The 24160-nt window shown below is 40.6% G+C and overlaps 1 protein-coding gene across 2 annotated transcripts in view; it reads right to left on the reverse strand.

Moving 5' to 3' along the window:
- shank3a (SH3 and multiple ankyrin repeat domains 3a) overlaps positions 1 to 24160 on the reverse strand; it is a 171914-nt gene that overhangs the window by 13367 nt on the left and 134387 nt on the right. Inside the window, exons 19-26 of one of the 2 annotated variants that reach the window (XM_071501330.1) lie at positions 11586 to 11661; positions 9013 to 9095; positions 7822 to 7946; positions 7529 to 7664; positions 1463 to 1543; positions 1261 to 1284; positions 742 to 869; positions 386 to 491 (exon numbers count right to left, since the gene is read on the reverse strand). In XM_071501330.1, the coding sequence (XP_071357431.1) occupies positions 386 to 491; positions 742 to 869; positions 1261 to 1284; positions 1463 to 1543; positions 7529 to 7664; positions 7822 to 7946; positions 9013 to 9095; positions 11586 to 11661 (759 nt within the window). The remainder of the gene's footprint in view (positions 1 to 385; positions 492 to 741; positions 870 to 1260; positions 1285 to 1462; positions 1544 to 7528; positions 7665 to 7821; positions 7947 to 9012; positions 9096 to 11585; positions 11662 to 24160) is intronic. The other variant, XM_071501331.1, reaches the window with a different exon arrangement.

A 24160-nucleotide genomic window follows, 5' to 3' on the forward strand; every position in this document is an offset into this window, starting at 1 on the left:
AACATCTGCTCTGCAAATCTGTTTCTGTGAATATTCAAAAAGGACATTTGCACATTCTGAACATGTAATGCAATGTAAGTACGTATTTGTAACTATGTCATCTGTTAACATTTGTTAATCTGTTTGACAGGAAATTATTCCTTATCAATAGGCACTTTAAGTTTGATTCATTAAAATGTAGCTTCATCAACTGCATTTTCTATTTGTTGTATTGCTGTCTATGTGTTATTCTTTGTGGGTTCAGTGATGCAATTTATGAATAAGGACGAAGCTTCTTTGTCTTATATTCTCTATATGTTAATATAATACCTACAAGGATACTACACATAAGATTACACTATCATTCACCTTATTTGAATATTTACAGGGTGGGTGATTGTTTTACCAAAAGACTTGGTCCTGGACATCCCCTTTGGTAGTTGTATGTGACCTCTCTCAATGCCTGGGTGAAGACCTCCATGTAGAGTCATCCCTTGTCTCTCAAACAGTGACTGCAGCACAATAAAACCAAGAAGATGAAAGACAGTTTTAATGTCTTCAAAGCTTCAGTAAAACTCAAAAAACTGTATACAGAATGCCAAGAACAAAGTAGCACAAAGCAGTCCATGCATACATGTGTGCAGCATTGCATGTCATGTAGCCCAGGTGTTTCGAGAACATTATGTGTCAGACTGAGTTTGTATATATGCCAGCATAGTGGTATGTGCTGTCTGCCAGTGTGCTGCGTGTAGGTGCACTCACACTGATCTCTGCTGGTGTTATTCTCCTGCTGGTAGGCCGTTGTTTGACAGTGGCTGCTCTGTAGTCTGCCTCTGAGGGCTGAGAACGCAACATAGACTCCTGGGATGCCAACATCTCATCTAGTCTCTCTGTTGAGAAGGAAATGAGCGAGAACTAAATCCCAAGACATAAGTCCATGAAAAAATGCCATCATTTCTGATACTGATAACACAGAAATGAGTACAAACTGTGATTGAAAATGTAGTTATACACTATAGTGAGATCATGCTCTGTGGTATTGTACAAAATCACTGCGCTCTGTGATCTCAATACAAGTTCACTGTGTTTCCTTGATGACCATTAGGGAATGAGTGTTAAGAGTTGAAAGAAAAAAAAAGACAAAAAGTGAAGAAAGAGAGAGTCCACGTATTTCAAGTGTTCTGCTCTTCTGTTCTAATCAACACTGCTTAAATGGACACAGCAGCGATAAATTATCTTTATGATGTTCAGAGAAGGTTCAATTTCTTGCCTCAGACTCACCTCCTCTTCTCCTCCGAGCAGAAGCTTGGTGGGAAAAAGATAGCGTCAGCAGAGGAGGGAAAATGACAAGAACAAGCCAACAGAAGTGACTATTCTAAAAGTTAGGAGACACACCAAGTTTTAATGACAAAGGGAAAGCAGAAATATGACAGAATAGGAGGAGGAGAGTTTGGAGTTTGCATGCCAGCTCTCTGGCACTCACCCAGTTCTTCAAGTTCAGCAGTCATGGACTTGGAGCGCAGTGTTAGGGTGGTGCTTGGAGCTCTCTTGGGTGGTGGAGGAGCTGTGGAGAAAAGGCATGGTGTTGAGGATGAAGTTGAGGGAGATGAAAATCCTTTGGTTTTGCGGCTCAGTGCCCTCCTGGCATCCCCAAGACGACCAGCCCATCCCGTCTTCACTGCTTTGATCTGGTCAAATTCAGATGAACTGGACGCCTCGCACTTAGCCAGGACCTTGTTCAGGCTACGGTTGGAGCTCAACTTCTTCATGTTTTGTTCTCTGTTGGTCCAACGTCTTTAAATTTGTCAGTCTGTGTCCAAGACTTTCAGTTTCTCAGTCTTTGTGCTGCAAAAATTCCTCTCTGTCGAGGAGCCCAGTGGCAGTAAATGTACAACTCAGTCCTCTCTGTAACATCTCTAGATTTCCGAATCCTCCCATCGCAAAGAGAACAACAGAATTTGTCCGCCACAGTAGGCACAATGAATAAAATGTGTGTGGCAAGTAGAGGGAAAAAGTCGTCCATCTTACTTTTAATATGCTGCCTGTCTGGAATTTAGCAGGTGTGCATCAGACAGAGACACACCGACACACCGACTTACACACACATGCATATCCTCCCACATGCTGGACCACATGCAGATACACAGAGAAAACTCCCTGAGGGAGGGCATAATGACATGTGGGCTGACAGATGAAGAGATGACAGTAAATTCATCAGCTAAGGAAAATGATGCGCGGCAGACTTTATACCACAAAGCTCATGGGAGCCTCCCAATCCTACTATACACAGAAGGCAACTGGGCTGTTTTCATCTCAGTCAAAGCCATAAAACACAATTACCAAATGTTAGTTCCAAATGCAAACCACGGAGTTACAGGTTTAAATTAGGTCTCAATAGACACTGTAATTAACCAAATCAGTCATGTATTAGTCTGCAGTAACAACGTAATGCCATGCAGTCGAACAGTAATCACAAAACCACATACAACAGAAGTCTCTACATGCTTTAACAAACCCAAGTTTCCTAACAATACCCCACAATACAACTGGATCAGTCACTCTATCTTAGCTCGACCAGATAACACTCAATGCACCAATGTAGAGCGATAGATCTCTAAATCCAACGGATGCCCTGGTGCCTTACTAGAGCCCAACTATCCTGCTGTTGTCAGCAGCTGCAGATCCAGCGCACATACGCCATCCGCGGTACAGTCCATATCAAACATCTTCATTTCCTCACCAGTCTGCACATTCTGGTACAGTAACAAGGTGCAGAGGAGATGGAGGGGGATGGAGAAAGAGAGAGGAACAGAGACAGAGTTAGAGGGAGAGAGAGATGCTTCTGCTGTAATGTAATGCTTAATTCAAACATGCAGTGTAGTCACCATGGCAACGGTGGCAGTAGTGAGGCCGCGCATGGTGCAGAGAATGTGTTTGCTTGCAAGTGTGTGTGTGAGTGCGTATATGTGAGCATGCGTCTGTGCAAAGGTGCAGCACAATATGCACAGTATGTCACGGTGGTGGAGCAGTGCAGGGGCAGAGGGTGTTCAACACAGCTTAGAATGTAAAAAAAGGAGAAATTTAGGAGAAGTTTGAAACGGAGTGAAAAATCCCATTCTACCTCACCTCAGCATCACTAGAAACACTCCATCTTGTGTACAGCAGTTTGCACTGTTTGTGTCTCAGCACTTGAATCTGTCTGCCAATCTTTTATTAGATTCACAAGACAGGGTTCTTATCAACTATTGTCTTATCAATCCACCTCACTCCTACCTGCTATCAAATCTATGATCTCAGCAGGTGAGACACAAGCAGAAATAGGCAAGCTTTAATGGAGGCAACATGAAAATCACTTTGGAATACAATGGACATGCACCACTAATTAAAGGTACAGGTGTTCTACATAAATGCAAAATATACATACATATTTGCTTATAGTTCCAAAACATATACCATGATTGTGTTGTCCATAATATGGAAAGCAAGTAAAGAAAAAAAGGGTAGTTATATGGCTAATAATGGGTAGGTTCTCCCTTTTCTCTCAAAACAGCCTCACTTCTTTATGGCATGGATTCCACAGGATGTTGAAAACATTTCTTTGAGATTCTGGTCCATGATGACATCATTGTATCACATAATTTCTGCAGATTTGTCAGCTGCACATTCTTGTTGCCCTTGATGTCCCATTCTACCACAAACCTACCCAAGAGTGTTTTACTGGATTCAGATCTGGTGACTGAGGAGGCCACTGAAATTCACTGAACTCATTGTCATTTTCATGACACCAGTTTGAGACTATTGCTTTGTGACATGGTGCATTATCTTGCTGGAGGTAGCCATTAGAAGATGGTAAATTGTGGCCATAAAAAGATGCACATGGTCAGCAACAATACTCACATGGTCTGTGGTTTTCAAACAATGATTGTTTGGTATTTAGGGACCCAAGTGTGCCAAGGAAACATTCCCCACACCATTACACCACCACTACCAGCCTGGACTGTTGACACAAGGCAGGTTTGGCCCATGGATTCATGCTATTGACCCGACCATCACTAGAAATCCAGATTCATCAGATTTACAAGCTACATTTTGTGTCCAGTTTTGGTGAACCTGTGTCCACTGTAGCCTCTGTAGATTTCTGTTCTTGCTAACAGGATTGGAATCTAATATGGTCTTCTACTGTTGACGCCCATTCACCTCAAGGTCTGGCCATTCTCCTCTGACCTCTCTCAGTATCAATGCATTTCAGTCTGCAGAACTCCCACGCACTAGATGCTTTTTGTTTTTCACACCATTCTGAGTAAACTCTAGAGACTGTTTACTCTGTGTGAAACTCCCAGAAGATCAGCGGTTTCAGAAATACTTATATCAGCCCGTCTGGCACCAAGAGTCATGCCAGAATCGAAGTCACTGAGATCACATTTTTCCGTATACTGAAGCTCCTGACCTGTATCTGTATGATTTTATACATTGCACTGCTGCCACATGATTTGATAATTGCACGAATAAGCAAGTTTACAGGTGTTCCTAATAAAGTGGTTGGGGAGTGTATATCCTGATTCACTGTCTTGCTGAGAGTTAGATAAGAAGGTCAATACCACTTGTCATGTCTGTCTGTTCAATATGATGCTAAAGCCAGCAACTGGCCTGCTGTCTGCCTGGCAAATGGTCAAAGCCAAGAAACAGTCTAGTACATAACTTCATAAAACGGTGTACTGGCATTTTTATATTTATGTTTTTGCACAGGTTAAATAAATGAGATATAATGTGTCAATTAGTGAGCCTTAGAGGAGCTGGACTTTTTGTTCAACTCTGCAAAGAACTCAGGAAAGCTGTTTTACTGTTTATAGTCTCTGTGCTATGCTAAACTGGCCAGCTATAGGCTGTAGACTCATATTTAACTGACTGAAATGGGAAGGGTATTAATCTTCTCTTCTAATTCTGTCATATAGAGACACACATTATTTCCAGTACCAATATATTGGTATCAGGCATATCAAGAAATGATAAAAACAGGAGATGAGGCTTATTTAAAAGAGACAAGCATAAGGAAAGATACAAAGACAAAAGAGATGACTCAGACAGGAGGAGAAGAGAGAACAATAGATGGGGAAAGAGAGATTAAAAGAGACCATAAGGCCGTAAGTAGCAGGACTGTGTTGATACAGTACTGTCCCACTGCAACTTGGTCAAACTCATTTATCACTGTCTGTGTATCTCTGGTTACTGCACCAGTAAACGTTTCTGTGGTTGTCATTTACCGTCTACCAAGAAGAACTAGGTGATTCTGTGGATGACCTTGACACACTGTTGTCTTTTACTCCTGAGCATGGTTGTCCGTTACTGAGCATCCACTTCGACAATCCAAGTGCTGAAGACTTCCTGTCCCCAGTATAGTCATTTGACCTGAAATGGGTCTGCAACCCTCTTACTAACAAAGCTGGTAAAGAACTTGACCTTATTCTGACCCAAAATTGTGCCACAGACTGCCTACCAGTCAAAACTCCCCACTCTGACTACTATTTGGTTCATTGGATGCCTCTCAGAACTGCCACCCTCTCCCCAACCTCTGCAGCTTGTCTCCCACACACTTTTCCTTGGTGGTCACCTCCTATAAGCACATTTTCCTCATTAGAAATCGATGATGCCACAGATTCTCTCTGCTCAACTCTGACCTTATGCCTGGACAGCCTTGGTCCTCTATCTACCCAAACTGCCCACTTTAACCTGCCTCACCCATGGCTGACTGACACCATCTGAAAGCTGCATACCGATCTCAGAGCTGCTGAGAGAAAATCGCATAAAATCATAGACCCTGCTGACCTCAAGGGCTATCAGTCACTTCTATATTCCTTCTCATCCAATATTAGTGCTGCCAAAACCACTTTTTTACAGTAAGATCAGCAGTATCACAGACACTCAGTAAACTGAACCTCTCAGAGACATCCAGTGCAAGGCTTCAAAAAGTGTAACATGTAGTAGTCCTACCACATCCCCAGGTCAAGGACGCATCTTCTTTCTTATTCACCTTTCTCACTGAGAATGATGTGTCAAAACCTCCGACCAATAGTGGTCCTACTACATGTGCACTGGACCCCCTTCCCACAAATCTCCTCCTAGCCATATCTCCCATGACTGTGCCAGCAATAACACATGAGATAAATGCTTAACTGGCTTCGGTAACATTTCCAACCGCATTCAAACAGGCTCGAGCTGCTCAAAAACCCCTCACTTGACCTGCTCAAGTGGAGAACTATTAACTGGTCTCACTATTTCCATTCTTATCGAAGTATATCAAAAGGGCAGTTTTCAAGCAGGTATCAGAATTCCTCTCACAGAATGACCTCTTTAATCCAAATCAGCCAGGCTTTAAGAGGGGCCCCTCCATCAAATTGGCTCTGTTGTCTGTGACAGAAGCCCTATGGGCAGCTTGAGCTGCAGCCCAGTTCTCGGTTCTTATCTTGCTGGACCTATCAGCATCCTTTGATACGCTGAACCACTGCATCCTGCTGTCTGTATTCTCTCACATGGGCATCTTTGGCAAAGTGCTCTCTTGGTTTGAATCCTATCTCAGTGGTGCTTATCCCATCCTCTTACCACAGGGGTGACCCATGCTTCGGCACTGGGACCCCTTCTGTTTGCAATATACACCACTTCCTTGGGTCCAATTCTCTACATCTTCTCATATCACCGCTATGCAGATGACACTCAACTATATCTGTTGTTCACGCCAGACGACCCCACATCTAAGCCTGGCTCTAAGCCTGTCTCTCTGACATTTCCAAATGGATGAAGAAATGCCACCTTCAACTAAACTTCTACAAGACTGAGATCTTAGTCATCCTGGAGCAGGGTCATCCCTCTTTATCTTCAAGAATCTCCTCTGACAGCACCTCCTCTCCTAACACCTCTACTCTAACATACCTAACTAGCATTTATTATGCACTTTCAGTGCATTTCTTGCACTTACGAAAGATGTAGTGCTTAGTATCAAGATCTTGGCTTGCCTCCTACTGCAATGAAGCATTAGTGATGTTCCTCACTCGTAAGTTGCTTTGGATAAAAGCGTCTGTCAAATGAGTGAATGTAAGTCTCAATAATCACAAAGGAGGTGCACACATCCCTCTACTACGCACATGTGCGCACGCACGCACACGCACACGCACACACACACACACACACGCGCGTGCGCACACACACACACACACACACACACACACACTTGCAGTGTACACAGTCCTGAGGTCATAGTGACAGGACTGTGTGGGAGCTGAGTAATGGTGAGCGGTGGTTGACATGGAAACCACATGAATTTACAGCAGGGAAATGTGGTAGAAATCACCTTGACAACACAAACACATATTTTCCTAAATCCTCTGTACATGAAACCAACTTATATGTCTCAATTGCACTGGCACCTGTTCTAGAGACATTTGATGAAAAAATATAAATATTACATGCATTACATTTAAAATGTAATAGTTAATATGTGGAAATCTGAATTTAGCATGTACTGTTTTGCATGTAATTCCATTCCTTTGGTCGATACCTTTCTTGCGAACGACTTCCTCAGACTCAGGTTTGCGTGTGACAGACACCACCTTCATCAGCAGCCTGCTGCCCCCTTGCCGGATCAAGGACACCACCTGCTTATGGCCCACCTTCACTACATTCACCCCATTCACCTAAGAGAAAACACACAGAGTGAGACATGCTGACACATTTAACCTTATTGTTAACAGGGATGCTGACATTAAAGCACTATTGTACCAAATTCTAGTAAGTCAGGGTCTCTTTATTTTCAACGCCATTAATAGAAGATGAAGAGCGGTCCTAACTTACCTCAATGAGGAAGTCTCCTGTCCTTAGACCAGCCCTCCAGGCCACTCCCTCCACATCCACAGACTCCAGGTACTGCAGGGCAGGGAAGGCTGGGGTGGGGGTGAACTCTTCAATGGGTGTCTCAGCTGAGGGGAAACACACAAAGAAAACCTGCTCAGAACAGTTAAGTAAAATCTATAGCTTCTTTTGACTAGTTTTTGTTTCCCTGAGTGGATGCATTGATGTCACCTGCTGCACCTTAACAATATCACTTATGCATGTAGGTGCTACAAACACATGCTCACATTTCCACAACTTCATGCATGTCTCAACAAAATGGGACATACAGTGCACAAGCACACTTTGTTAAGTGAATGTGCTACTACAAACTCCATTTAATCTTGGAGCGAATCCAACTAAGAGCTCTCAGAGGACCATGAGAGTTCTCAGAGGACCACTAAGAGAACTGCAGTGAGTGTGTGAGTGCGTGTTTGTGTGTGTGTGTGTGTGTGTGTGTTTAAGGTTCCTGGGGAGTAAAAGTCAGAGTGAGTAAAAGAGAGCAGGGTGAGCCAAGATCTATGGTAGTGAGTGATGGAGCAGTAACAGACTCCCGGCAAGGTGCCTAAGAGAGGTTGCCATGGTAACCAGCCTGAGCAAGGAGCTGGCACGTGCATGAGTAAAATGAATTTCTTGTGATGGAGATGTGTAGAAGGCGATTTCTGTTCAAATGCAGAAGGTATGAAAGTGATTGTGTCAAATCTTTGATAGGATAATGGACAGGAAGGATATGAAGGAGGGGAATAACAGCACAGAGGAAGAAAAACAAGGACTGACAGAGGAATGATGAAATAAAAGAGGAGGGGAAAGACGAATGTGTCTCTACTAAACCTCAACGCCATGTGTGGGGAACAGATGGGACAGCTAGCTGACAGCTCAGCCAACAATGACGCCACCAAAGGGGCATCATGCACTCACTCGCTCACACACACATATACACACAAGCCTAAGTGCATCTGAGTATACAAGCTGAATGTTGACCAAAGCTGGTCATGTTGTTGACTCACACAGTGACAATTGAGACTGAGCCATACTCAGTGACTCAGATTCACTAACTACTTCTTACATCAAAACTCTCATATATGTTGAAAACAGGTAGGGAGTGAATGGGAATATTTTGGCAAAGGTGTGTGTGTGTGTGTGTGTTTATCTCACCTTTGGCTCCCCGCAGGACAAAGCCAAATCCTTCATTTTCTTTCTTCTGTAAAACAGCATTCTTCTCCTCTATGATATAGTCACTGTGAAGGAGAGAACAGAAAGAGAGCAGGTATGAATCCAACACCATCCTCACACATGCACAAGGCGAGAGGGGCGAGAGGAAGGGCAGGAGAGTAAATAGGGTCGGTCGGTGGGGGTTGAGAAGTGGGAGGAGATTGAGGTGTGTGTACACACACACACACACACACACACACGCACACGCGCACACACACACACACACACACACACACACACACACAAATTGGTAAAGAGAGTAAGAGTGTGAGAGAGAGTGAGCAGGCAAAATAGAGAGTCCTCGTGATTGAAGTATTTTCAGGATAAGGCCTAAGAGTGAATCAATCTCCTGGTTGATCCTTCAGATGAGACAGCAGCTGGAGAGGGTGTTGAGGACTTCTGCTAAAGAAACTGACAGAGATGGCTCAGTTGCAATATTATCCCCCCACTAATGACAGAGGGAATAGGAGGCAAAAGTACTGTAAATGAGCAGTTCATCATTGCCTTTGTTGAGAGGTGAAGACTGTTAGATGGTGTGAACTTAGGTACATTTGTATGCGTTTTCTCAAGCTATGCATCTGTATTCCGAAGCCTTTGTGCCAACACCAGAGCAGAGTTAGTAAAGCAGTCTTTAGCATGATGGCTAGTTGTGTGTGCAAAAAAGATTCAGACCACCTGTCCTTCACTAAACTGACTGACTGGGAACATTTGGATGAAAGGGAAGTATGAGTTGTAATATTTTAATCTATATTTATGATGCACAAAGAGGTATATGGAGGGAGGGTGTAAACTATAAGGCATGTGAAAAAAGGCTATTGCAGAGTAGTAAAGTAAGAATAAAATTTTATAAGATGACCTGAATATATCATACCTCATGTCACAATAACCCAATAGTCCTTAACTTAAACTTGGTGTACACAGAAAATTCCAGCGTTTTTTCAAATCTCTTCACAACACACGTTGACTGAAGAGACTGCAGCTAGTTTACATCCTGAACACCAACACAAAAGCTACGAGTTTTGTACTATTTGTGATTTTCAGCATTATCTGCTATCCTTCGTCACAGCTAAGGCAGATGTAGAGAGCTAGTGTTCAGGTTGCAACTCAGTGGGCGGCTGCAGTCTCCATTAGCTTAGTTACACTCCACTCTCTCAGACTTACCAAGGGAACACAAAGCTCCTGCTGCTGGAGCCAGGAGACCCGTAACAAACCTTTCTGCAGAAGGGAGGTCAAAGGTTCGGTTTCGTGAAAAGCTATCTATCCACTTTTGCACCAGTTATTATGCACAGAAAACTGTGTTGGTTCAACATCACTATGATACTTTGTTTCTATCCAAATCCTTTTATCCACTTTGATTTCATCTCTGCTTTATGTCCCAAAATGCAATGTTAATGCAAAATGCTCAATGTCCTTGTTCACAATCTCTATCCACCTATATAACTAAAACCTATCATGTAATTCCCATTTCAAAATTGTGAATGTTTACTCAAAATAAAACTGCCCTTTGACATTTTTGAGTCTAATATTCCTCAGACTGCAGTTCAGATGTCCATCAAAGAAACTGTACGGCTTAACTCACTAAGTTTCTGTCCTATATGGGCCTTATGCTGGAATATGCAACTGGTATTTTACTAAGACATTCATATGTTGCATCTGGCCCTTAAACCCTCATAGCTACAACCTTCTATGATTTCATTCAGTGTTTTTACTGTGGCACCTCTGGAAAGCAAGAAATTTACCTTATTTTATATTTCTACCCTAAACTACATTTGGTTACAAGAACTTGCAGCCACTTCAAAACAAAAATATATACATACCATGTAATGTCTGTGACTATCACAGACTTGTGCCTGTACTAATGCTAATTCAAAATCCCTTCAGCTCTGATAGAAGAAGTGACATTTAATCCAACTAAAACCTAGAAAGCAAGAACCTGACATTTCATAAAAGGCTGAGAAAGTGGATGGAAACAGTGCTCACTCAGACTAGCTCTGTGTCTCTTTGTCTGACATACTATGATATTAAAGTGAGAATTTGCATCATAACAAAACCTCACATAGCTTGCCATTCCACCCTCAGCTTACACACAGCACTCACACTCTCTGCACAATAAATGTCAGCTTGAGACAAGGGTGGAATTGAATGAGAATATCCTGGCAGTAACTAATAAACATATAAAGCACAAAACCGTGCATGTTCTCAAACACATGTGTGTAGAGCATACGGTGTATTATGCCTGTGTGTGCACAGATACTGACACATACAGATAAAAACGTACTGTTAAGCAGAGTTATGCAACACAGTTTCATGTGCAATTTACAGTTAGAACTGGGTGCACTGGCTGCATGATGCCTTCAGATGGCAGCAGCTCCAAAGCACTCTAACTGTTCATTAGCCCTCTTCAGGTAAGGAAGCAGTATGTGATGTGACTAGTATTGTTTGTACAGTTTAGTATGTACTAAAACACATGGCCTGCACACTGCAGTAGCATGATAACACAGAGAAAGAGGCTGTACCTGTATGAGGTGAAGTTGTCGTAGGATCCCACAGTGTAATGTCTGAACAGTCTCTTAGTGCGGTCCTCCCGAGTCTCTGAAAAACAAATGAAATGCCCTTTAATCCACTCAAACAATCCAGTACCTCCAATAGTACTGCATTAATATTTATCCATAATAGTGTAAACTGACATCAAAGACTGAAAACATCTTCAAAGAATAGATTTTAAAACACAGTAACTCCTCTGGTAATTTTTTTTGCATGTGTAAATATACCTGATTTTGGTATTATGTTGAGAAATTCAAATTTCAAGAGAAGATAATATGAAAAAAGTAAAAAAAAAGAATACTGGTTTTGATTTACCTAGAATACTAAAAGAATGGTGAATAGTAATACCACCAGATTTTGACAAAATCATTCTTATGATTTCATATCTGAGGCACAATTGCAATCATCCACACATCATCCAAGGCTTAAATTGCTAGAGCAGTGCAGTGTCTTGAAAGCAAGGTCAACCATATGTGTGCTGTTATTTTTTCTGCACAAGTGACAAATGATTAAGACTTCTAATGTGTAGTGTGCAGCTTTAGATCGCATGATATGATTATAGCCTTTAAAGAATTGAGAAAATGAGCTGAATCTAGAAACTTCCCAGGAATGTATTGCTTAAATATGATTTTGGAATGACACAGTTTGTTTGAATTAGTTTCAGTTTTGCTTATGACTTTTACAAATTCGCAAAAATCCAAAACTGCTAGTTAAATGTTAGTAAAAAAATGTCAGCAGAAATCTAATGTAGTTAACACAGAGAATAATTAGATCACCACAGAGAAGTAATTATCATTAACATGCTTCATTTATCATAACCTGCCCGAGTAGCCTATAATTATTCCATAGTAAGTTTTGGATTTTGAAACATTAAAATATTTGCATTGAAAGTGTTTCTTTCAAGCAGGAAATGCACTAGAATGTGAACCATGTTGAGCTCATTTAATATAGAGTGTTTGCAGCTCCTGTCAGCATGTGGGTGGATTTATCCTATGGGAGTGCTGATAGAGATTGATGCCCTCTCCCCATCCCAATAATGCACGTTGAACCTCCACTTAACAGCAATCTGCTGACTGCACACCCCAAGACCTTTTCAAGACGCACATAAACTCTAATTTACAAAACTAAAAACAAAAACAACAAAAAAAACGTCTTAGTGCAACATATCAAGACATATGTGGTACACAGAAGGTACACATGACCACAACAACAGTATTTAGCCCTCTGTTGTCATTTCCCTATAACCCTAATAACCCTAATAAAGAGCTAAAAAAAATAAGCTGAGTAGAGGCTAACCATTGGGTGATGCTAATAATATGTGTGCGTTTATGTATATATTTATACGCACACACACACATTGGTTATATGTTTCCCAGTTTCTCTGTTTCCTGTCACTTTTTACTGTCTGCTATCTAGTAAAGCCAATGCATCAAGCTGTTTGAGATATCCTGTACATGTAAAGAAAGAGTGAAAAGTGAAGGACATCAAAGTAACTGAGCAGAAATGAGGTGGCTGGTATCCTCAGATCCACTTGAGCCTGTCCATCTGACTGTGTGTGTGAGTGACAGACTGTCAGCTGCAAACAACTTGAAGCTCTGATAACTGCATCCACTGTCACTTGGTGACACAACAGAAGAAAAGAATAATGGATTTTGCAGTCCACTCACAAATTCTCAATGTCATGCTTAACTTTGACCTCTGCTCTTCCTCTCTCACCTGGCTCCTAATTTTAACCATCTGCCTTTCTAATAAAATCTTGTTTGCCTGCGTTGTTTTCTTCATTCTCCAGGAGCACTGCTGTGTGAATCATAATCTCTTAGATTCTTACACCTTCATTTGTTTCAGCATGACTGCAAATGCGTAGCTTTCCTTTCCTCTCATTACACATACCCCACTCACAGGAAGGAGGCTGCTTTAATGAAAGTGCCCTTCATTACTAGACCTGATACTCAGGCCATGCTCTGTGTATTTGATTACAAGGCATTTGTCTTCTCAGAGCAAGAATATCAGTCAGCTGGTTGGTGAGTCACCTCCTGGTCACTGGCTGTGATGATATGTATTTGACTTGCAGCTTAGTTGAATAGAAAAATCACCCCGTTAACAAAGAAATTAAAGTGATGTCTGCCATGTCTGGAACTACTTTGGTGTTAGGTGTATTTTTTTTTAATCTTTCTAGAATCACATGTTCAACAATGCAGTCAAAAAATCTGCTTGAAAAGTCATTCTGTATTTAGGAAGGGACAGGTGTCCTGTGTTTTCTATTCTGAAATTTCTCACTGTCTCCACCTGAATGCAACAAAATTTCATGCATGTTCTGAGTCTGGACAAAAGTACGCAGAGTGCTGGCCTGTATAAAAATGTTTAGTTTTGATATCTGGTCTGTTCTTTTTTTAGTTCAGGTGAGAAATCCTTAGAGGACGTTTTTGAAGTGGATGAGGATGTAGTTGGGAACACCTGCACACAGGGTATCTTCCTTTTGGCAACCAGAACTGAGTTCATAGGTGTTTTGGGAAACTGCTGAGGTAATGATGTTATGGCAAGCCACAGATAAGTGGTGTTGCTGTCCCTTTCCCTCAATAAGATAAGATTTCTTTGGCCAAAAGGAAGTCCAGAGAATTGTTTTGTGATTTGCTCTGACATTTTACAACCTGGATGACTAAAATGACTGTACACAGACAAGAAAAGTGCAAAATCACAAACTAAAATAGACATAGAAAGGGCGGGGTGAGGGAAATGAATTACACTCCTCACAAAAACATGAAAGAATGAAAACTGTGTTCAAGTATCAAAGAATGAGATGTGTAATTAAGAATGAGTTATTGGTTAACAGAGGAGGTAAGGGGGGAAAGGGAAGTGAGAAGAGAGCTGGTTGGTATTTTGTCTGGGTCAGAAGGGTACTCTATGTCCAGTCATGGGAGGAGGAATGTGGCATTTTGTTAGCAGAGGGAAGTAGTAATGAAAGAAGAGGTGATATTTGGGGAGAAAGTTACAGATGAGTCAGCACCTGTCTTCTCCTGCACTTTTACAGTCTTTTACAGCCCTCATTCAGCTTTCACACACACACACGCGCGCGCTCTGTTATCCTCCCACATCATCAAAAAAATCCTTATTTAAAAAAAAACAACAAAAGAAAAAGAGAATCAGCCAAATGGCAGATCATTTTGGGAGTTGGTGAGTATGAATGTGTTTTGTGTGACTCAGTGGTATGTGCATTTGTGTATATTTGTGTGTGTGTGTGTGTGTGTGTATGTGTGTGCAGTAGTGATGAATGCAGCTCATTCATCACAACTGTCATCTATTTGTACAGCCCAGGAGCATCTAAAGGCAGGGCCCCGATAGCACAGATAACCTCAACCACACCCCCAAACACACACACACACACACACACACACACACACACACACACACACACACACACACAGGCAGGGAAAGAGAGACATGACACTAAGTTTGTCTAAATCCTTAATTAGGATAGGAGGATTTATTGTTCTGCTTTCAGTTCTTTTTTTATTTCTTTTTTTTTTTTTTTTTGGCTTGCTTTCCAATACAGGGGTTTAGCGCCAGATGGGAATAAAACAAAGGCACACATTTTCCAATATGCACCACAGCTACAACATCTGGGCTGTCAGAGGAGCAGATACACATAATGAGAACCCAGAGAACAAAGACAATCATGAACTCACTCAGCAAACAATTTATTATACATGTTAAAATTAAGCATATCAAAGGATTACTATAACTTGGGGAACCATGTCAAAAATGGCATCTGGTTGGCTTTAGACATACTGTCAATGTTTGGAGATATTACTAATGAAACATTAAGTTCCTGTTGCCCTTCAAAACACTAAATACTAAAAGAATTCTGAAAGACAGTTGTTTGAGTCACACAGAAGTAAAATGAATGAATAGTAAAAAAAAAAAAAAAAAAACTGAAGTGAAAACACTGTAAAATATAGAACATATATTTAATAACTGCCCGTGAGTGCACATATGAGATGGCCTCTGAATGTGGTTTATTAAGACAGATCCGGAGATAAGGGCATTTTCATTAGACAGAAGGTGCTGCACATAGCAATAGAAATACAGATGGTGTTAATAGATTAATTAGAAACACAACATGTAGTACATGAATCGGTATCAGAATCAGAATCTGTTTTTCAGATTGCAATGAACAGAAACCACACTGCAATGAGCAAATGCACCACAGTTCCTTTTAATAACTTCATACAGGTTATGTATAAACACACAGACTTTGCTGAGATGTGTTCAATAGTTAGGGCCACTGAATTAAACTTCTTACATCCAAAATAACTATAAATACATGAATTACAAGCCTTAATGGATGGGCAACATTTGTGTTCTTCAATTGAACGGTGAGGTGAAGTGAATGTGTAACTGGAGGCACTGTGCAAAGAGAGTCTCCTATGGTACAAAACCAAATGCTGAGAGGGGTTCTGCTGCCTGATATGTTTGGTGAAAATTACCTGTCAGAATTGCACCAATCATGTTGAATGTATATTTTGAACACACTGATTATGTCAGAATCTTAAAGCAATGCAAGCACGGATAAAGAGCTTCAGTCAAAACTGCTTTATATGCCTTAATGCATACCTTACAGCTGCAGCACTAAGAACAGAAACCTCACAACAATGGGACAATGATATCACACTTTTGGCCACAGCAATTTGATTGACAGGTCATTTCTGAGAGGTGAAGCGACAAAGCAGCTTAGCAATAACTTCTTAGGACAACAGATTTTTCATTTTAGGAAGACTTAATAAAGCATTTTCCATACTGAATATAAAGGCCCATAAGGCCACTTTTTCTATTTTACTAACAATGGTAACAGTTAGTTACAGTGCCACTAAAAAGCATTGATTCCCCAGTGAAAGGTTGTATTTTTCCTCTCAGGACCACATGACTATAAATCTAACTTTCTTTTTAAGATAAAAAAATACTAAAATTCCATTTTTAAAAAAGGTTGTTGTATCTTTGTATTGTATACCCAGGAATTTACGCACAGCATGATTTTTCACTAACTTCCAGAGATAAATGCTGTTCATCTGTCTGATCTACAAACTTAATGTGGTATAGATTAGGTTTTGTGTAATGAGCAATAACTCATCCATAACAATATGAGAATAAGCTGTTTGTCTGTTCACTCTGTGAACAGACTCAGTGGGTTTATAGTCGTGATGAAAGCATAATCAAGCTGTATGTCATGTTGTAACATTACAGCTCTTTCTGCCACTGTGTTACACATGCAAACTCTCTGAGAGTTCTGCTATAAACATCTGTGTTTCAGCCCACAGTGCTTCTCCATTCTGGACAGACTGTAACACCTTCACTGTCCTTGTCTGAAGGACACAAAGGCACATCACATACATACAGATGCATGTAAACACCAACCAACACAGACACACACACACCATTTCTGAACCCTGATGAATGAGAATTAACCTGTGCTGTTCTACCACTGATAAGAGCTGAGAACAGACATACACACACACTCACACAAACACACACACTTATCAAATGAGCCTCATTGACTTTTTAATTCTTTCCTTCCACATCCTTCTCATCCCTCCTTTCCTTTTCTCCTTCTCTCTCTCTGCCTCCTCATTCATGTTGTGCCTGTAAACCTCCTAAACCAGGTGGATAGAAGACCAAACAGGGTGTATAGTAAACTCTGAGGGGCTCCCTACTCCTTGAATACTAAAAGACTATTTAAATTAATCAGAACAATGCTGGACTCTGGTGTAACAACTTCCTGAGAGCTTCACAGCCTGTGAGGAAATGCTTGTGGAAAAAATAAAATAAAGACAGAATCATTCTTTCTTTCTTTCGCTTTTGTGCTGTTATACAATGTGCCTGTCGTTCCGCAGATCCAACAGGGAGTCGTTGGACCGTGCGGGTGGGCTAACGCACTTCCACATAGCACAGAGGACAGAGCACTGTCTTCATTTTCTTTTTTCTCTCCATCTTCCTTTGTCTATTTTTGATTTTCTATTCCTCTACCAAACTGTTCTTGAATAAGACTTTAAAAAAGAAAGGTGAATTAGTTTTTCACTCCAGGATAAAATTAGTCATACTCACAATAGGGCAGTGTGACAGAGAGGACACGGAGGGAAAAGAAAATCAGTACAAAAGAAAAATTATAAGCAGGCTCTGTATTAATTTAATCTTGATCTGTTCTGTACATAGAAGGAATTCAAATAAACCATGCACATGATTTAGAGCTACAGGATAATATTTAACATCAAAGGTAACAAAACTTAAACTGTATGAGCACATACCTTTGATATGGGTGTGATGCACCACCAAATCTTTTCATCAAGCCATTTGTCTGCATACACGGACATGATAAAGCATATGTAGGGTAACTTAATCAAGTGGGAAGTGGGGAGTGTCAGAACAAAAAGAGAAAGATGAGAAGGAAAAAACAAAACAATAGAGTGGGAAGACAGGGAGGACAGATTAGACACTGAAATGGAGTAAACTAGAGGGGGAAGGGTATTAGATGACAGACTGACAGTGAAAATAACTGAAAGAGTTGATAAAGTTTATATCCTGCTAAATAGTCCTGATTAGTTTCAGACACAATTCATTTACATTGATAATTTTCTTCTCGAGAGTTAGGTTTGCTAAAAATTATAATCCTTAATATTTTCATGAATTTTTGGTCTGCGTTTTTCTGCTAAAACTATTCAATGCATTTAGATTCAATATCACCTTTCTATATAGTAGTTTTCATTGTTAATGGCATAGTCATGCATACATGCACAAGGAATTCACAGGAAATGATGCATGCATGTAATCCAGAGGGGTTTTATCTCACTGATAAACCTTCCCCCTCGCCACACCTTTCCAGTGCCAGAATAGGGGGGCTGTGTCCATCAATTTCTGTAACTTTCTAAAACTGACAATTGGACATTCAAACCCACTTCACACCATGATGGGCCAGCTGTGTATGAGAAAAGAGTCTGGGTTTGAACTTCTCTCTAGCTCTCTTTTTCTATTTGTAACAAAGCTATTTAATTTTTCATGTGTACAACAGAGTGCAGCCCTATGAATGCTTTCCATGAGACACTGTCAGAAAATGTGAGCAATTATGCCCATATTTAATCGGTTACCACGTTGCACCCCTCTCTATGACAGCAGGCTTTTCACCCTGCCTTTCAGTGTGGCCATTTAAAAAAGCTATAAATACTTTTGCCCTCTGATGGGTTAGAAAACACATTGTGCAAAATAGTTCTTGTCGAGCATAACCCAACCTGCAAACGGTGTACACAGTGTATGCTAGAGTGCATTTGTCGTCAGGGTTAGCAAATTTCCAGCACTTAAAAGAAAGTCAGTTTCAAATATTGCAGGGGGCTGTTAGATGAAAAGCTGCAGACAACAGGCTGCCCATGACCAACTCCTCAACAAGGTATCCAGTTTGCTGTTGCCACAGTAACCATGGGTGTAGCCAAATCAATCAGGACTCAGCTCTTGAGAATACAACTTAAATGGAAAAATCAGGGGCATGGTTAAGGTTAGGTAAAGGTCACTGTCACCATTAAAACCAAGACATGAAGCGAACTGCTGTCTCTGGTGTCCAAACAACATCATTTACACAATCCCAAGGGGCTGCGTGCCAGGTAAGCGTGAAAATACAGTAAGTGGTTTCATGTGTTTCAACAAATGACCAATGCTGTCATCTTTCTGCTTCAGACAGTCCTATATCATCAGTTCATTTACATTTTCTCTAGTGAGCCTTTTACACACCAAGACTAACTGTCTAACACCGCAGGAACTAAGAAGGGAAGAGAAAGACAGAGTGAGACAGGGGGGAGGGCAGAGATTATTAACTTAACACCATGCTTTTAGTATAAGCATTCACAGTGTAACAAGGCGGGTTGATCAAAGTACAGACTAAGACAATGACAATGCAAGTACTAACAGCCTGTTAGGAAGACAGGCTTTAAATAAAAAAAGAATCAGAGATGAGATCTAATGATGCCAGCACTAAAGGAAAAGAGTTCATCAAAGATATCAAGTATTGAATTTTCACTATATGTTAATATTGCAGATCTACCCACTCTTATTTCATTAAGTGCAGTAGAATGTTGTTTGAGTAATGGGATTGATTTGATAATCATGACATATATTGAAAAGGGACACATCAGTAAGAGCCTTCAATGACAAACATAAAAATGTTCAAGAATAAAACAAAAAGGCTTTTGATTTGTGGAGCAGGGTGGGGCTGAAATAAAGACGAGGCAAATCAAACCATGAACAAAGACGCGGAAAAATGACTGAGAAGACCTTTAACAAGTTCTTTGTTGTAAAATATTTATTTGACAAGCAGTCAAATACTCTGTCCATTTCTAATGTGTTGTATTTTTTGTACTGAATCAAGTTATCAGTTTGTACACTTGCAGACACTACTCTTCTGTCCTTGCTACATTTCCCCTTGTGCTGAGTCACACTGCAAGTTTCTCTCATTTACAAGAGGTGGTAATTTTAGTTTCTCCAACAAGATAGCATTTTACATGCAGTATGACTTCAAGTGACCTGCCAGTCATTGTCCTGATGTAAGAACAGTACAAAGAGCTATGGGGAGAGAGAGACTTACCCCAGTACAGGTCATGACATGTGGAGTTTGGTTGCTCTGCCTTCACGACTGTTACCACCCCGTCTATCCTGCTACACAGCACCGGCAGATCTGACACCATGACTGGACAACAGTCCATTTTTTCAACTCTATTTTCCCTTTCTAAGACTCTGAGTAGGAGGTCATCCCTCCACCCTGCCACTGGTCCATTTCCCAGCTTGAATCACTGAGAAGAGCTGGGTCTGGCCTCCCTCTCATCCTTGCCTAAAGACAACTAAAAGCGAAACATCCATTTTGTGCACTTGTGCAGTCGGCTATTCAAAATATCTCAGCACCACATTCTTGTTAGAGGACTCCCAGTTTTCTCTGTTCCATGAGTGAAATAAGGCTTTCATGGTGAGTAGTACCGAAAACCGTCCCATTCTGTTTCAGTCTTCAGCATATATTTCACATCTCGCCTTCTCTGCTGTCTTTCTTTCTCCTCCTCTCCCTCAGTATTGGTTGGTTTGTTGAAGAGCCTTCAGAGAGCTCGTTGTTACCGTGTAAGTGTCGGAGGCAGAGACCAACGCCTATAAATACCTCAGCTCTGTCAAGTGGAAAAAGCCTTGAATAATTCAGTCAAATTCAGACAACAGGAAGATACTACTGTACAAGCTCTTCAAACACTATGACGGCTCATCACGACACGCCTTTGAGTCAAGGTCAAGACAAGCCGAGAGACACTCAGACAAACACAGACACACAAACACGTATTCTAGGAAAGAGAAAGGAAGCAGGAGTAGGAGCGTTCAGCACAGGAACAAATGTATCTTTAACACTGAATCCTTTAAGTGAACTGAGTGTAGTGAATCATCAATGTCACTGGCTGAATCAGTAGCTTTATGTACCTTTTTGTACCACTCTCACTGGTGATTAAAAGTTGTCACTGTCAGTTCTGCTGTATGACATACAGCATGTTACCTTGTCTTTTAAAGCTTACTAAAAGACAACAAAGGGAGGTACTGTGGTGGTTCTGGTGGTTTGTACAATCCCTCCTCTCTTTCTCAACTGTGATGCGATTACTTACTGAGGCGGTTACTGATGTGCTGATCGCTTAGCTTTGAAACAAAAGAACTACACAGTCAGTAACTATGAAACTTTGAACTGAAAAAAATGACTCAAATCAAAAGAGATTTGTAATTTTCACCTTCCAGCTCTACAGGAGAGTGGGAGACTGACGCTGAGAGAGAGATGGAGAGAGGGAAAGTAAAACAGGGAGACAGAGAAAAACAGGGGTGTCCTGGTGTAGAGGCAGGTGTGTGATTAGTCATGCCCAGTCAGAGGGATGCTTTACAGCTCTGCCAGGTAAGCTGCTCTGTGTGTGTGTGCTGCCACATTTTTTTTTTAGATATGACACTCACACAAACACAACAGTGAAACACACAAGCTGTCAAGTTATTGCGGTCAAAGAGCTTACATAAACAAAATGATTCAACCAACTGTGTAACAACGAATACTACAGGCAAATATTGTGTGTAACAGCAGCCCGGACACTGTGAAATAGACTTTCAAAGAAAAATGTAGTACCCTGTCTGTGTGTGTGTGTACTTGTTTGTGTGAGTGTGAGTGTGCATGCATGCATGCATGTGACCTGCTGTCATCCAATATGGCCCCTGTCACAAGTGATATGTCTCTGCTCTACTGTGAGACCTGATTCAGCTTTGATTCATTGTTCAAATAGCATCGCCATCTATTATGATTTGATATGCCTCTGTCCTCCAGAGAGAGAGAGAGAGAGATAGCTCAACACAGTTGACTGACTTCTGATGGAAAGTACAGATAGTGGCCATCACTATGCTGTGAACAAACAAAAACAACAACCACACACTCTCACAAAGACACACACACACTAACACCTTGAGATATGTCACTGTAGGACACTTCATGTGGATTTTCTAAATGGCAGGCCTCCTCTTGAACTGCCAGTCTATAACACTGACTCAGCTGAACCTTAATACCAAAGACACACAGTATACCTGTAGTTTATACTCTCTCTCCTTCTTTCTAATAAAATGGATTAGTTGGCTAATGCTAATCTATCTGCTGACTTCACACAAAATATAGACAATAACTGAAGTGTGTGTGTGTGCATATGCATATACGTGTTTAAAAAAAAAAACCCTGCCCATTTCTATGCACGTGGACGTACACTGCTCTGTGTTGCCAGCCTTTACATATTTGCACAGCATTTTACAAGTTGCCACTAGAGAGTTACTGACTGGAGTCACTATCTATGTGATTTGCAGTCTTAGCCCATACGGACAAATTTATGGCACCATGAGAGAGCCTAACTGACAGTAATTTGTCACTGAAAGGTAAATGCTTTTCTGTTAGTTATTTTTATGAGCAGTCTCAGGTTAACCTTTGAGAGCAGTAAAACTACAGACTGAATTAATCTAAACAATATAACATAAAATGCAGAATTTTTGCTATAATGAATAACAAAGATGGACAAGGTGACCATGAGAGCATGAGGGGGCTTGATGAGGAATGAAGACACACTGGAGGATCAAAGCCATATTTGTTGTTTTTAGGAATGAGTAGTCTGTTTATTTTGTATGGAGTGGATTTTTCATTTTGCCACATCACAGATTTGGTCTTAAGCTCTCTGATTTTCACAATCTTCAATTAGACAGTAGTGAATCAGAGAATTATAGAGTAGGCTCCTATTCATATGACAATGATGCTCTTGAAAATATAATTCTTTTAAAACACACAATATTGAAAAATATAATTCTAATAATTATATTGAACTTGGTTGACAGGTGTTGTCATCTAAGGCATGTAACTTCATCCATTATTTTTTTTCTAATTTCACAGCTCCTGTTCAGGCGCCACTGAGCAATTCCCTTAAGCCTTAAGCATGCACAGTTTCTAAGAAGATACAGGATAAAAGGGAGAAATAACAATGATTTCCAGTCTCCTCTGCAGCAAGCAAAGGGAAAAGGTGTGAGAAGAAAGATGCTGGTGTAACCAACACGTCTTTGGTGTGACTGGCCTTGCTAACACACAAAAACATTCATATTTATCATGTTAGGGAGACATTCTAGGTGTGAAGGGTGCAGATTGGTCCTGTCCTTGAAAGGCTGATGAAATGACAAATTGAAAAAACGTGGGAGAAAGGGGAGATACAATAACAAGAGAGGAGAGAAAGAAAGGTGAAAGGATAGGGGAAAGAAAAAAAGGTGATAGACAGTTGGTTAACACTCAGATTAACATGTTTCTTAAATGTTTAACTATTAAAACAATCACTCTAATATGAGTTCATGGGATGCACAGTATGTATGCGCTGCATTTTGCCTTATACATCTGCCAGTGATATAAGGTTTTTCCAGAGAGATACATTTAACATAGTTAACAATTTAAACATGAATTTAAGTGGTTCCTAAGTGCTTTCAAAATTGAAATAAAGAAATAGAGATGACAACAGCAAAAAGATGCCTTTTCATAAGGAAAGGAAAATCTAATTCACTTGTAATCATGTTGATGTGTTTGAGCTCTAACTGCCCATTTTCATAGCTGGGCGATGCATTGAAACAACTGCTGTCATACATATAACTGCTGTTCTCTGACCACTACCATTAAATGAAAAATGTAGCACCCACTACTACAGAAATCAAAGAATAACTTGCAATACACATAACAGGCATTATTTGACCATTACTCTTTCTCTTTCTTGTATCCACATGCAGCTTCCTGTCCTGATGGAATGATCTTTCATTGTTTCATTGATCGAAGAACACAACCTCTCCCTCCAAGTGACATGCAACATTCATTATTGAGTAAATCTATCTGTATTTCATCAAGCCTTTGTATTAATGTCTCAGTCATGTTGTATGTTGTTGCATGTCTCACTTGTCTCCCATGGGGTATTGTTTTTTTTGACTACCCTGAAAAAATGGTTTTCTAATT

This window comes from Trachinotus anak, unplaced genomic scaffold (genome assembly GCF_046630095.1).
Source record: "Trachinotus anak isolate AG129_WGS33_773 ecotype Australia unplaced genomic scaffold, CSIRO_AGI_Tana_v1 ptg000002l, whole genome shotgun sequence".
Classification (NCBI taxonomy): Eukaryota; Metazoa; Chordata; class Actinopteri; order Carangiformes; family Carangidae; genus Trachinotus; species Trachinotus anak.